The 14,221-nt window shown below is 36.0% G+C and overlaps 1 protein-coding gene across 4 annotated transcripts in view; it reads left to right on the top strand.

The window, feature by feature from the left end:
* The window catches only part of VWA8 (von Willebrand factor A domain containing 8), a 173,664-nt gene that overhangs the window by 141,773 nt on the left and 17,670 nt on the right, over positions 1 to 14,221 (top strand). For all 4 annotated transcript variants that reach the window (XM_030475494.1, XM_030475503.1, XM_030475521.1 and 1 more), the window contains 3 exons: positions 8,664 to 8,772; positions 9,470 to 9,626; positions 10,246 to 10,354. In XM_030475494.1, the coding sequence (XP_030331354.1) occupies positions 8,664 to 8,772; positions 9,470 to 9,626; positions 10,246 to 10,354 (375 nt within the window). The remainder of the gene's footprint in view (positions 1 to 8,663; positions 8,773 to 9,469; positions 9,627 to 10,245; positions 10,355 to 14,221) is intronic.

Genomic DNA, 14,221 nt, shown 5'->3' with positions numbered 1-14,221 from the left:
TGAGTTCAGCAGCACTCAGTAGGAGTTCCCAACATTCAGATTTTCTTCTGCAGTCTATCAGTTAACCTTTAGATCTGATGAGGGCAAAGGCAAATGCTTACTCCCTTCTTTGAATAGTCTCATTTATTCCATTTGGATTCCACTCAACTTATCACACAGAACTCTACATGAATTATTCACCCCTTAAGTGAATTAATATTTTTGGTTTTATAGAACACATTCTTTTTTCATTTTCTGAAGCTGCAGTTTGTACCTGAAAGTTTAATGCAAGTTCATCTGAAAAAGTTTGGGGTTTAGGTTATATGTTTGTCTCAAGAATAATTGATTCAGGAGTTTCAGTGAGCCCAACATGTTCATATTTACTGCACAGGATCTACTTTAATCTATACTGACAATTTAAAATATTTTTTTCCTTTTTGTTTCTTGTTGCTTTATAACATTTTAACAAAAATCCAGACTTTTCCTTATGTTAAAACTGAACTGGGGAAAGCTGCAGTTCTGGATTTTACATAAAGGTATGACCTTTAGCAAGAGCAGCTAGTCCTTCTCCCCACCACCTCCCCTGGTTCTCATTTTCTAATTTAGACCAAGTAATTTTTCTGACCACATGAGGGCATCGGTGGGCTAATAACAGTGATTTTGTTCATCTTAAATACTGTCAGTGCAAACCCCATAAATTATGAAAAATACATGCAGTGGAGAGTTTTTGTAAGTTTGGAATAACCTGAGATAGTGTGGATTACAGAGTTATCTAGTCAATATGTGGATTACAGGATATAGTTTGATAGTATTTGCAGTTCTGAGATCCATGAGCCCCAGAGACCCAAATCAGGTCTGTGACCTTTTCCTGGACTGCATAATTCTTCAAAGAGTGTAGATTGAGATTAGACATTAGGAGGACGTTCTTCCCTGTGAGGGTGGTGAGGCAACTAGCACAGGTTGCCCAGAGAAGCTGTGGCTGCCCCATCCCTGGCAGTTGGTTGGACGGGCTTTGAGCAACCTGGTCTAGTGGAAGGTGTCCCTGTCCATGGCAGGGAGTTGGAACTGGATGATCTTTGGGGTCCCTTCCAACCCAAACCATTCTGTGATTCTGTGATTCATTATAGCAAAGTGAGGGCTAGCAGACGTATGCCTTGGAGCAAGGCATCTGAGTATGCGGAAGCATAAAACTAGAAAGCCATGAACCCACAGAACAGTAAGTTCATATCTCTGAAAGTCTCCACTGAATAAAGCAATTCAGATAAAGATCATCAGTTCTGTCAGATACTTCTTCTCATATAAATGTCCTCATCTGAAATGAGGCCTTTATTGGAAGCACTAAATAAGCATGTCTAAACTATGTGTTTCCTTTCCTAAAGATCTTCCAGTCTAATTAGAGCAGACAGACAAAGAGCAGGAGTGGAAATAACCTTAACTTTCTGTTAGAGCAGGCTGATCCAGCACAAAGTTCCTCTTTCTTCCTCTCACCTTCTTGTGAAAGCCCACAGGGTTCTCATGGGAGAAAGTGTAACAACCTCAACACACCGTCTTTCAGACCTCAGCAAGTCTGCAGCAGAGCATGTTGCTGACGTAAAGGCTGGAGCTCCTAATACCAGTGAAATCCTGCTGTCCCAGCAAGACAAATGCACGCGAATAATTCTGCCGCTATGAAAGTTGTTCCCTGATTAGTGAAAGGACAAATGTAGTGAACATTTATATCATCTGATCTGTGAGAGATGTGCTAAATGTAGGCAGCTTTCCTTAAGAAAACAAAACAACATAGTTGACCTTTAATAACTTATGTCTCTGTACCTTAAGGACAGATTTGACAAGGTCCTAGGTCTTCAGAAAATAAGGCTTTTCTGCTTCCACATCTAATTTTTTATCAGCTTTCTTTTAACCATGCAATGTCCCTGGACTTTTCTGTCCAGATTATTCCAAATTGTCATAATGTGTTCACTTATCCCATCCTTTTAGCTGTTGATTATTCAGAATACTCCAGAAGAAATCAAATTCACTGTTTTCTGAGTTCATTGATGTTAGGAGGTGTGCGATAGTCATGATAAATAACCAAGCTAGACATGATCTGTCTGCTCTGACTATAATTTATAGTGGATTAGCATACTAAAAAGATGATGACGTCACATCTTTTAGTTGAAAAGAATTTTTAATTCTTTAATTTAAAGAATTAAATATTGCCTAACTTTAAATTAAAGAAAGTTAATTTAGAGAATTGAATTTAAAGTTAGGCAATTTTTAATAATGACAGAGGAAAATGGAATTTACACAGGTGTTAACATAGCAGAGGGTATGTTAGATGGAAACAAATGTATGATATTCTCTCATTACTTCATTTAGTTTATCCAGCTTTTAAGCCACAGAGTGCATATTCATAGACAAAAGACTCTAATGCATCTACTGCTGCAGAGTTTCTGAGTTGGTTCTTAGAGTGACAGCATTTATTTCAAAAGAAGACCCATAGCAGCAACCACTGCATTTTATATAGCGGTTTGGTTTTTTTAACAGGTGCATAAAAACTTCATTTGCAAGCCAGATACCTCTTTTCATGTGTTTCACTCCCAGTCTCCACCCCTTTCCCCACACAGATTCACTTTTCTAAAATTCCATTAAAGCTGTGATGCTTTGAACAGTTTTGCTATTTGAGACAGAAGTTTAATGCCTGTATGAATTTTAAAAGCTACTTTGAGAGGGAAATGTTCACAGGAGTCAGATAGTGCAAGAAGGTTCATTAGTTCATTTTGAACTCTTGCAAAGTTTTACAGACAAGATAGAAAATCAAAATGAAGCCAGTTGAATGAAGAAAACCTATTAAATGTTTTATACTGCAGCGCGACTAATGTTTTTGATTTCAGGATACAATTGAAGAAACAGAATGTATTTCATACATTATTATTGTCTTGTCTAATACTGAATATTCCTTTCTGTAGAAAAATGACTTGCGGGCTCAATTTTGTGCTGTCAGTGTGAATAGAAATTGTGCTATTAATTTTTTGCACAGAGAAAAAAGCTGTACATGATACAAGTAAAAGCAATAGAAGCCATTAGATTTTTTTCCCCCTATTTTTGTCTTTCTCTCACTAGTTCGTATAAGTAGATTATAAAATCTTTTATTTAGAATCAGTTTTACAATAGAATGTAAAACTACCATGGTACAGGGAGATTAGCCTTTGATTCCCTCATGTGGAACTTCTATATACTCTTTGAGAATATAATGCATATATTCATGCTGCTGATAAAGAATGTCTTGGAGAGAAGGATATTCTTGTGACCTGTTCAATACAGCCTAGGGTAATGCTGAGGTTCTAAGGGACATAAAAGAAAACAACAATTTTGTTTCAAGGAAAAATCAGCCTTTTGCACATAAACTGGAATACATTCTGCATTTCCTGGAATATATTTCCTAATCATTTGTGCCACTGTGGAATGGATTATTTAATGCATTTTCCACCTGAAGAATAGTCGTGTTTTGTTACAGTCAAAGCTAATCTTCTTTCATAATAATGTGTGGTTGTGATAAAAGATTTTTCACTCATTTTGATGAAGAAATTAGTATCTCCCAGTACTAATAATACTAATCCCAAAAGCCTAAGATATTTTCACTTCTTTTCCTGCAGTGATCTTCTGATACATGCCAAATCTTTGACAACAGTGCTAATGAAGAAAGCAAGCTGTTTTAACAAGAAAACATTGTTTTAACTTTATAGTATTCTTAGTGGTTTTATATTAATGTAATTTATATTTTTCAACAATAGTTTAATGCATTGTATGGAAAGTAACACGTGTTTTGCATTGACTGTAAACTGCTCTGTTTAATATGTTGTATATTAATGAAAAGGCAAAATAGCAGATTAATTCTTCCCTCCAAAATAGCAGAATAATTCTTTCTACATCAATCTTAGTGCACATATTCTTTTTTCTATTTTCTTCTAACAGTAAGAAACACCCAATAATACATTATTATTACTAATACTAAAAGAAGTGCTTGTGAAAATAGTTACTTAGTTTTTAAAAATCTTCCTATGAAAATGTTTTCTACAGCAGTAACTCCTGCAGCTGTGACCCTGTTTGCTTCTATTTTGTAAAATGATGTTTTGCCCATTTATGTTTATTAAGCTGTGACCCATGAAATCATGCTGGTTGCAGTTTTAGTAAATGTGTTGTATGTGGAATGATCCACTGAATGCTTAAAGAGCTTAGTGGAAGGGTTGGTTACGTGTTTGTCACTGCATACAATAAGGAGGCATTCCACTTATTTCTGTTATGAAGATGTAAAATCATATAAGGAATGGCCAGCTCTGTTTAAACATACCTGAAAGAATAAGAAAAAATTGATTTGGGGAGGTTTGGAGAGCAGAAATATAGTCCATTTTTAAAAGTACAAATTACATCCCTTTACATCTGCAGGATGTTAGCTTGGAATTAGAATATTCCTTCTGTTTTTTTCCTCCCTTTTTAAGTTGCATCCAGAGTATTAAAATAAGCATTGTGTTTTGCATGAGAGGTCTAGATATGGCTTAGTCCTGGCAGGGCCAAATGTGTTAAAGCTAAGAGGTGAAAAGTCTGTTCCCCTGTACATGAGGCAGCTCTCAGCTGTTGGAAACCAGTGTTTCTTTGCCAGTCCTCAGGCAGAAACTTGCTTTTGTTGCTGTGAGCACCGCAAAGGAGCTTTTCTGGCACTGACATCCTGCACCCTTCAGGAATTTTAATGAAGTTAACCACGTCACAATACAGAAGTAAGCTGCTTTATTAAAAGACCATCTACTCTAGCCAGCTTGCAGTGTTGAACAGAAGCCTGTCATGTACAGGGTAGGATGACAGGAATATCTGCGTCTAAGAAAACAATCTACATCAGAGATGCATCCCAGACTGCATCAAGGAAAAAGCCCTTCACATTTTGCTGGGTGTCATCACTCATTTATTACTTTTCTGTTCAAAGCTAGAAATATTTTCAGCCTCTTCTAACTGTTGTTTATGAAGTCTGAAAGATATTTCTTATCCTGTAACCAGGAGTTCTTTTTCTGCCAGTGGTTAAGTCTAAGTACATGTTCTGCCCCTTGTTTTAAAGTCAGCTTTGTACAAGTCTGTAATGAAGGTGTGGGCATCTAAGAGAGTGAGAACTGTTGGTTAGATCTCCTGCCTGAAATTCCCAGGAATAGAGAGAATTTCAAGTGGGAAAATACAGGAGGAGATGAGATTCCTTCTCTCTTTCCCTGTCTCTGCAAAGGTAACTCCTGGAATTTTAGTCTTCAGTTTATTGTAACAGACTTGAACAAAAAGAGCTGATATAAGGGCTTAAAATGCATGGGCGAAAATGTGGCAGTGTTGAAGGTCATGAATATTCTGAAAAGTGAATGATTGAATAATGGTTAAACTGAAATTTTCATTTCAGTTGACTTTGCTAAGTGTCTTTTAGTCATTAATTTGGATACTATTATAAACATGAGTGATAGATATTAATGTATATTCAGTCTAGATGTACTTTGAATAATTTCTTTAAAGCATCTTATAAAAAATCAGGCAATTCAGTGATTTTATTGTCAGCAGACATATAAATGTGACATGGTAAAGACGGGCTGTCATTTCTTTTATTACATTTTTTTTTTGCTTGGCACAAGCAAACTGGGGTCAACCAGCACTTGTTAAATAAAGAAATGCACAGTTGTGCATGGGACATGGGACTGCCTTTGAGGTAGTAAAGCTTCTTTTTAAAGACATTTTTTTCTTTTCAGTTTCATTTCAATGTATGATTAAGATTACTGGGTGCTAAAATATTGTTAACTTCTCTTCTATGAAATCAGCTGAAGCTAAATTTGATGATGCTTTTGGTCAGTTTTACTCATACAACCAGAGAGTTTTGTTTGCAGTATGTAAGAAGAAAATTAATTCTGTGCTCAAAAGGGAAGTACTGTAATTGTGAAAACAGGTCTTATATGAGAAGGAAATACTGCTATAAGTGTGGGACATTAATTATTTTAATAATTGAGTACAGCAGCCTTCTCTGTAATTCACACACTGTTGTTAGTGAGTTATTGCAAGCTCTTCCCATAGCTGTGACAGTGTCTTGTAGAGGCAGTGCATGGTGTATCTGGGTCAGCTGCGTGATTCTTAGCAAATTCAGCTCCTGTCTCTTACTGAGGAATGATAGAAGTATCAGAATATGATATGTGCCAGTGCTTTCTTACTTTCCTGGCTTAATTTTATTAAATTAGATGATTTCACATCAGAATTCAATAGAATCAATCCCCCATTCACTAAAGTGGTGTGAATGCAGTTCTAGATCCACTTCCAAACATGATTAAGATTTGGTTAATGCACAATATAAAGTTCCCTTACCATAGTTTGCCTGACCAGCTGAAGTCTAGACAAAACAACTAGCCTTTGACTCATCTTCAGAGTAGTCTCTATTACAGATTGCTATGCATTTAATAGCTATTTGGCATAAATATGACACAGACATGAAACACCTGGTTGCATTGTGTTGTTGAGTTCATTAAATCATGTGACTGGCTTCTCTGAGCTTCTTTATCTTCTTTACATTACTGTATGAAGGATGATAAGATCACTTAGTTTCCAAACTGAAAGTGTTTTTTTATCAGTTTCCCTTATTCAGTTCGCTCTTAGAATCCCAGTGTTTTCAGAAAAAAATAATGAAGTGTAGCCATGTAAAACTGTTTTGGCATCCATTCATATATCTCAGAAGGAACCGATTTAGAGCAGGTTGTTCAGATACCATGTATCTCTCATTGAATATAAAATGAGTGTTTAGTTCTATTCCTGCCTGGCTGCCCTTGCTATCAGGAGTGAATGGATGTGTAAGAGGCAGCACCAGAAAATGAAGTCAAAGCATTAACAAATCTTGGATTATGCTGTTGTTTCTTCATTTCCCCTTTTTCTCAAGCACTTCTTTCATACCACCGCCCCTTCAGGAAAGCACATTCCTTCAGCATCTTTCTGACCTGCAGCCTTCATATTCTTCTCACATGAAATTTTTGTTTGTTTGCTTCATTGACTTGGAAGAGAAATCTCAGTATGTTCAGAAATTCCCATCAAAGAAGCTTGTGAAAGTTACTGTGGGTTTTTTAGATCTGTTTGAGCTTTTTCTGAACTTTCAGTACGTTTTGCTTGTCTTCCTTCTCACTCCAGCCAAACTAGATTTTTCTCACTGACTGTCCTTCAGTTTGTCAAGTTATGTTTGCCTCATAGATCTCCCTTCTGCAGACTTTGAGTAATTTTCTGGGAAGAATCCAGAAAGATGAACATGTAAAACATTTTCCATCATTTTATTGTTTCTCTTTATAGAATAATATTTTCTTTTTATTCAGGAGGCTGACGCTACTGTTTTGGTTTTACAATTTTCTTTTAAACTAAGTTCAGTGATTTTTATTGAAATATGTTTCTGATAGTTTTGAAATCTACCACATATGTAAAAAAAAAAAAGAACTGTTTATTTTTGAGGAAATCTCTTACACCAAAGAAGTATATGACCCTAAGGGTAACATGCTGTTCTGATTGTCTTTTTTCATATACAAATGTTAAATTAATGTAATTTATCAGATTAGATCTTGATTTTACACTAATGATAAGATTCACAGATGATGCATTGTACCTCTTCGAATTGATATAAATTCTATAAAAAGAAAGAAACTGATGTTTTGAATAACTGCCAAGACACTATTGTTAGAGCATATGTTTTCAGTTCAAACACATATGTGGAATCCATGTCAGCATGAAGTTGAGTTTGCAAGACAGTGAATTCAAGGATTAAACTGCTCTACAGTCCCAGTGGAAACCCTGATAATGCCAGTGAACTTCTGAGAAGGCAATAAATTGTAGTTATTAGGTACATAAATTCATCAGAGAATTAAATGTATTATGGTAGATGAGAACAAACAATTTGTAGAGGTTAAAGACATTAATTTTACATCTTTGTCATGATGTTTTATTTAAAATAATAAAGTGGCATTAAATTATAGAAGATTAGTAACTGAAGGGCAGTTTACACATGAATCATTGATTCACTACATGACTCAGAGTTCATACTGGGAAGGAGTATTTTTACCTTCAGTCACCCACTTACATCCAGCCCCAGCCGAAAGTGACTCACATCTGACAGCTGTTGGGTGTTCAGCTCGGCAGCAAATCGATGGGGAAAGTGCAGTCAGCAGACAGATGTAGAAAAACCACCACTGTAGACTTCTGCAGTCATGGCAGGGAAGTTAAGGATTACTTGAGCATGTCATTTGAACTAGCCATTTACTGAAGGATCTCAGAGAAGAGCATGTCATTTCTTTAGTCGCTGTTCGTGAAAGGAAGGTCAATCTGCAGTTCCAATGTGGAACTGTAGTTTGGTGTGCATGAAATTTGTAAATGGATGTACAGTAGTGTGGATGTACAATACTATGAGAAGTGCTCAAACTGCAGATGACCCTGTCTACAAATGTATGTTGTCAGTAATCAGTAAGCATATTTCTCATGTGGATAAGATCTGAATGCGATGAGTGTTTCGGATGTGGCATCTAATGTATCCTCATCATGTGGGATGTTGCATTTATTGAATTAATGCTGGTCCTATAGCTCTTCAGCAGACCTAGTATGTTGTTAGTAGGTTGTTAGAGCGGTTTTCCTTGTAAGAGAGATTTACAGCTCTCTTCTTTATTTTACAGATAACTATTCAGAGGGACAGTGGTTTGGATGTCAGTTCCCCCAAACATGGAAAAGTGGATCCAGACAACATGCCACATGTTGGTGGAAATACTTGGGCTGGTGGAACAGGTCTTTCAGTCTTTCTCTTAATGCATCACTAACTGATGTCTAAGGGCGATGCTGTGCCAGTCAAAAATGGATTTGTACAAGGATATCCTCTGCCTAGAGCTATTTACCCAATACAAGGTTGCTTTATTGCCAGTGAAAAGAGGTATTTACAGAGTCTAATTTAAACTGTGTGTAGCAGAGCTCTACTTCAATTACATTTTTATGTTGTTTCTTTTCCTTGACCGTGTGGAGAACCAGAAGCTTGCAGCAATTTAGGTAGTGTAGGCAAGAGGCACACAGAACAGGCGAAGTGCCTCCTATTTCTAAAAGGGCATGATAGTGAAGATGGTGGAAAGTGGCTTGGGAACAACGTAAACCAACAAATTCTAGGGAGAAGGCAGAGTCTGATTGAATGGCTTTAAGGTCCAGGAGCTTTGAGGAAGTTTGCAAGACTTACATGATGTATAGTCCCCTTCATACAGGTGGAATCCATTACGAATCTGGTCTCAAGGGACTATAAACGTAAATATTCCATTGGAGTTCTTCTTTACCATGGTAGCTGTTTGGTTTTGAAAATCTTTGGCAATAAATATTTCTACTGGGGATTGTTGGCAACATTTTTGGAATATCTGTAGATATGACAAAGGAAACTTTAAGGAAAATGTATTCTTATTATAAAATGCATATTCTTAATTATTTTTTGTCTCAACTATGTTAGGTGGGAGAGACACTGCTGGGTTAGGTGGCAAAGGTGGGCCCTATCGACTGGATGCTGGCCACAGGGTTTACCAAATATCTCAAGCTGAAAAGGATGCTGTTCCGGAGGAGGTTAAGAGAGCTGCTCGAGAGATGGGTGAAAAGGCCTTTAAACAGAGGTAATGTAAAAGTCTTTATTTTCCCTTCCATTTCCCAGAGAATTTGAAGAAGACAGCTAAAAAGAATTATCTTTCTTAACTGTGTTTATCAAGTACTTTACCCTGTTCATTATCATTTAACAGAGCTTACCAGCATGTATTTAACTGTTCTGGACAGGATGCATAGCATATTTTATTGAATTAAGCCACACTTAAAATTACTGTGATTTGGTAGAGGAAAACATAGCTGGATGGATAAGGAGACTGATGAGAATATTTATCTTTTGAAAAAAAGGATCTACCATATGAAAATTCCTTTGAATTACGATGAATCCAGATTGTATGTTGTTAGGAATTCATCACCTAACAAATATCTTTCAAAATGGACCATTACAAGCAAATTGCTTCTGTTTGAAAGATCTGTAGTTTGAAAGATCTTTCTATTTGAAAGATCTGTTTGAAAAATCTGAGATGATTTGAACTGTTATACCTCAGCAGACACTTTTACACAAACCACAGATATTCCCAACATTGGGAAGAATTTCACTGTTATCAAGTAAATAAACTTGTAGTTTACATATGTAAGTGGATGATATGCCAGTTTCTTAAACTGTTCTTAACTCCCTGTTCTTTGCTTCAGATTGAAAGAGATTCAGATGAGCGAATATGATGCATCAACTTACGAAAGGTTCTCTGGAGCAGTCCGACGTCAAGTTCAGTCACTCCGCATCATCCTGGACAATCTGCAGGTAATCTTAGATTCACTGATAAAGGAACATGGTGAGCACATTACGTTAGGCCCCAAATACTATCCTGCTAATACCCTGTTGCCGTCTGATGATCATACCTTTGAGAACTAAAAGAAGATTTGGGTTATAACCATGGATAGGAAAAACAGTCTCATATTACTATTTCACAGGCAGCTTTTAAGTGGATCACAGTGTTCATCTTTACAAGTCACAGTGTTCCCATTCCACAGCTTACAGAGATTACTGACTCAGGAGCAAAATTATGTGAAGGAAAATATTATATGTTATTAAAAGAATATGTGATGGTATGTAGAGCTCAGCCTTTGTCGTTACCTCCTGTCCAAAAGACTTTTTTAGCTGAGAAGTGCAAATGCTATAGATGTTAAAAGAAACACCCACTCCAGTTGGGTAGTTTATTGCATCTGCAGCTGAAAACATGATTTTTTTAAGTTTGTTTTTAACACTTGCTAATAAAAAGAGGTATAGCCCAAATCTCTGAAGTGGAATCTCCAAATCCACTAGTGTGCCTTTCTTCTAGTAATCTGTCTTGAGGTTGTTACAGGTTTTATTAATACTAGTGATCATATAGGGGGTAAATAAAATTTAAGAATGCATTATTTCTAGGAGGAATATTCTAATCTTCACTTAAAATTAAAGGAAGATTAATTTTACTCCTTATAAAATATTCCTGATCAGAAATATTTCAGTTGAAGGCTACCAACCATTGGTATACATATACCTTAGTTTATTAGTTAGGCACTGTGCTGTGTCTAATCCTGTCTCCTTACATATGCAATAAACTGAAATATCAAAAGAAATTACTTTGTATGATTGATAGACTCGTCCTAGGTCAAAAACATCCAATCCCCTGGTATTGCAAATAAGAAAGGTAACATTTTTGTTTGCCTTACTTATATCTTTAAGCCTTTGTAACTACAACAACACTACTATAATCACATGTATACATAGAGAACCATTAGACAGTTTTATTATGATTGTTTCAACTCAGAGAGCTCCTTATGTAATGAACAATGGAGATGGTCATGATTAGGTGATGTGTGCGCCTAATATGTGTTTCAGTTCAGGACATAGGCTTTCGGCTTATGAATTTAGATATAAATCTCAGGATTTCCTATATCATTTATATCTAGGTGATTTTTTCACCATGTTTCTGGTAGACATGCTATTGAAAGCACACTCTAGGTGTGAAATGAATAAGTGAATCTTCAGTTTATAGTCTTTTTCTTTAGTCTGCCTTCACTATTCTTACATTTAGAGATCACATTAATCATAATCGAAGTATAACATATCTTAATATAAGGAGACATAACCTGTTGCCTTGTTAAAAATGTCATTTTAATATCAAGGCAAAATCTTATAAGCCTCAGTATTTTATGAGACTTTGCTAACTTACTGGCAAAATCTGTAACAGCTAACCACAGAGCTAGTAAATGTACTTTATAATGAAAAAACAAACTCACTGAATTTGAAAAAGGTAGATCATAGAAGAAGAGCAATACTGAAAGCAAATTTTTAACTTTATCTATTTTTGTACAGAGTTGGGAGGTTTTTTATTAGAAGATGCACTAGGAAAATGAAGATAAATTATAATAGGAGTTACTTAGTTGCAAAATGCTTTCTGTTAGTTGGGGAGCTGAGTCCAAGCACGTTTCATGTTATTTCTTTGAGTAGAAAAAAAATTTATTTGACTTCTTCAGAACGGTAAGTCATTCAACCCTGATGAAGGACTATGCCTCTGTGTCCCTTTTTTTATGGATAGTCCTATGTACACCATTGGTTCTCAGCTAAAACTGTTTTCTTTCTGCTATCAATCAGACATTCCTCATTTCTCAAGTAAGAAGTCAATGGCACAGTCAGTTACAGTAAACTTTGCAGCTCAAATGTCTGTGTGTTTTTAACTTTGTGAAAATCCTAAATTACCTTCTCATTAGAGGATGTTTTTGGCTTTTTAAAAATATTTGGATTTGCTTTGTTTCAAACTCTGTGTATTCACATAATGGAAATATATTGTCCATGTGTATTTAATCTGGATTTTCTTTTCAACAGGTGCCTTTTTATTGTTAGGTGTGTGGAGTTTTTAAAAAATATGTTCCTTTGTTAAAATTTTACATCCCGGAATCAATAGGCTGGGATTCAGGTCTAATTGTGGATGGCTTGCAAAAATTAGTAGCAACAGGAATAGGCTGATCCTTGAATATAATACATAAATACAGTCTGAGAATATAATTTCATTGTTAATTTTGCTTTGCATAACTCACTGCTCTCTGTCAGCTCTTTGAACAACATTAACAAAACATTACAAGTTGTCATTTATCTTCAGTAGCAAAGCCAGAAGTCTAGGAAATCTGGTTAACGATGAGCTTTCTTCTCTCTCCTAATGCTGGCCAAACCCTGAATAAAGCTTGTCTGTCTGAACTCCAGATTACGGTCAGTCAGTCACTCAGAAAGGCCTTCTTAGATTTTATATGTCTTGCCTTCCAGAAAGTATTTCTCTTTTTATTGATTATTATAGAGGAATCTAGGGCAATTGTCCCTGTAGCTTCTGAGCATCATTTAGGCACCTGCATTTAAACTGGGCAAACCTGAGCTTGAGTCAGTGAGCCTGCTGGGGCTCTGTCTGATTTAAACCATGTGGGAGCTGTCTGGTCATAGCAGCAAGAATAAAGTAGTAGCAGTCCTATAATAAACATGGCTCAGAGCTGATGATGCAAAAAGTCCTGTGCCTTGTCAGTAGTAGTTTTCTGATTTCAGCAGCTAAAGGAACATATGCAGAATGTTTTCCCAGAAATAAATGCAGACCACAACTGGCAGTATTTCATACCATCCTATATCGTTATGGGTGGCATATTTAGATGTGATCACTTCACATACACAACTTTTTCTGTGATATTTACAGACATCACAGTTACATTTTGGGAGGGGGGTTAGATACCTTTTGCTAAAAGAATTACTGCAGTGGTGAATTGCAATCAGCCATTGCCATGCTGATAAGATATGGTATCTAGCACATTTTTCTAATTTCAAAAGCAACACAAGGAATACATATATTCTTCATTAATATGGTCACAGTATATTACAAGAGTAGTGGGTTGTATGCCCTTTGTAGTAAAATATCAAAGCACAATATATATATGTAATAATTCTGGTTTTCTCTTAAAATTGTGCTTTTAAAGTTCTACTGCTTTTAAGCTTATTAAAATTACATATTGAAAATGCTTTGAAGCTTCTCTGTAATATATATGTGCATTGTATAACACACATGGTTAAGGGAATTTTTTTTAGCTTTTAGAAAGGAAATAAATTCCTAGGAATTCTGCATGGAAGAGGCAGATACTAAGTAGTCTAAATAATTTTAGCATTATTTTGGAAAGAGGTTAGATCAGATTTTGTCAGCATTCTTTCCTGTTTTAGGAGGGAATATCAACTCTGTGTTCCTCCAATAAAATTTCAACTCAAATACTGGCTTTTGTTGCATAAGCTTCAAAAGGTATTGGAATGTTTTTAACTGTGTTCATAGTCTCACACTGCTGTTTCTTGAACAGCAAATGGTCACAAAATTAAGTGAAAAACTCAATGAAAACAGTAGTGAAAGCAGTTAAGAATTTGCTTAATGAAGAAAAAACTTTATAATCTTCTGTTGTTCATCCCTCCTGCCTACTGAGAAAAAGCAAATGACAAAAATTTGGCAAAACAGCAGCCCTAAGGAAGCACTAAGGATCTAGCTCTGTTCCAGTCCTTAGAGTGGCTGACGAGGAGCAAAGTCATCTCATCTGCATTCATCCTAGAAAGTGCATGATTCATTTTAGACAGGCTTTGCTCACTCAGTGGCATGTTGTCTCCAGGAGC

This window comes from Strigops habroptila, chromosome 2 (genome assembly GCF_004027225.2).
Source record: "Strigops habroptila isolate Jane chromosome 2, bStrHab1.2.pri, whole genome shotgun sequence".
NCBI lineage: Eukaryota > Metazoa > Chordata > Aves > Psittaciformes > Psittacidae > Strigops > Strigops habroptila.
The sequence above is the reverse complement of the archived record's forward strand: the minus strand, read 5'-3'. Positions and strand labels throughout refer to the sequence as shown.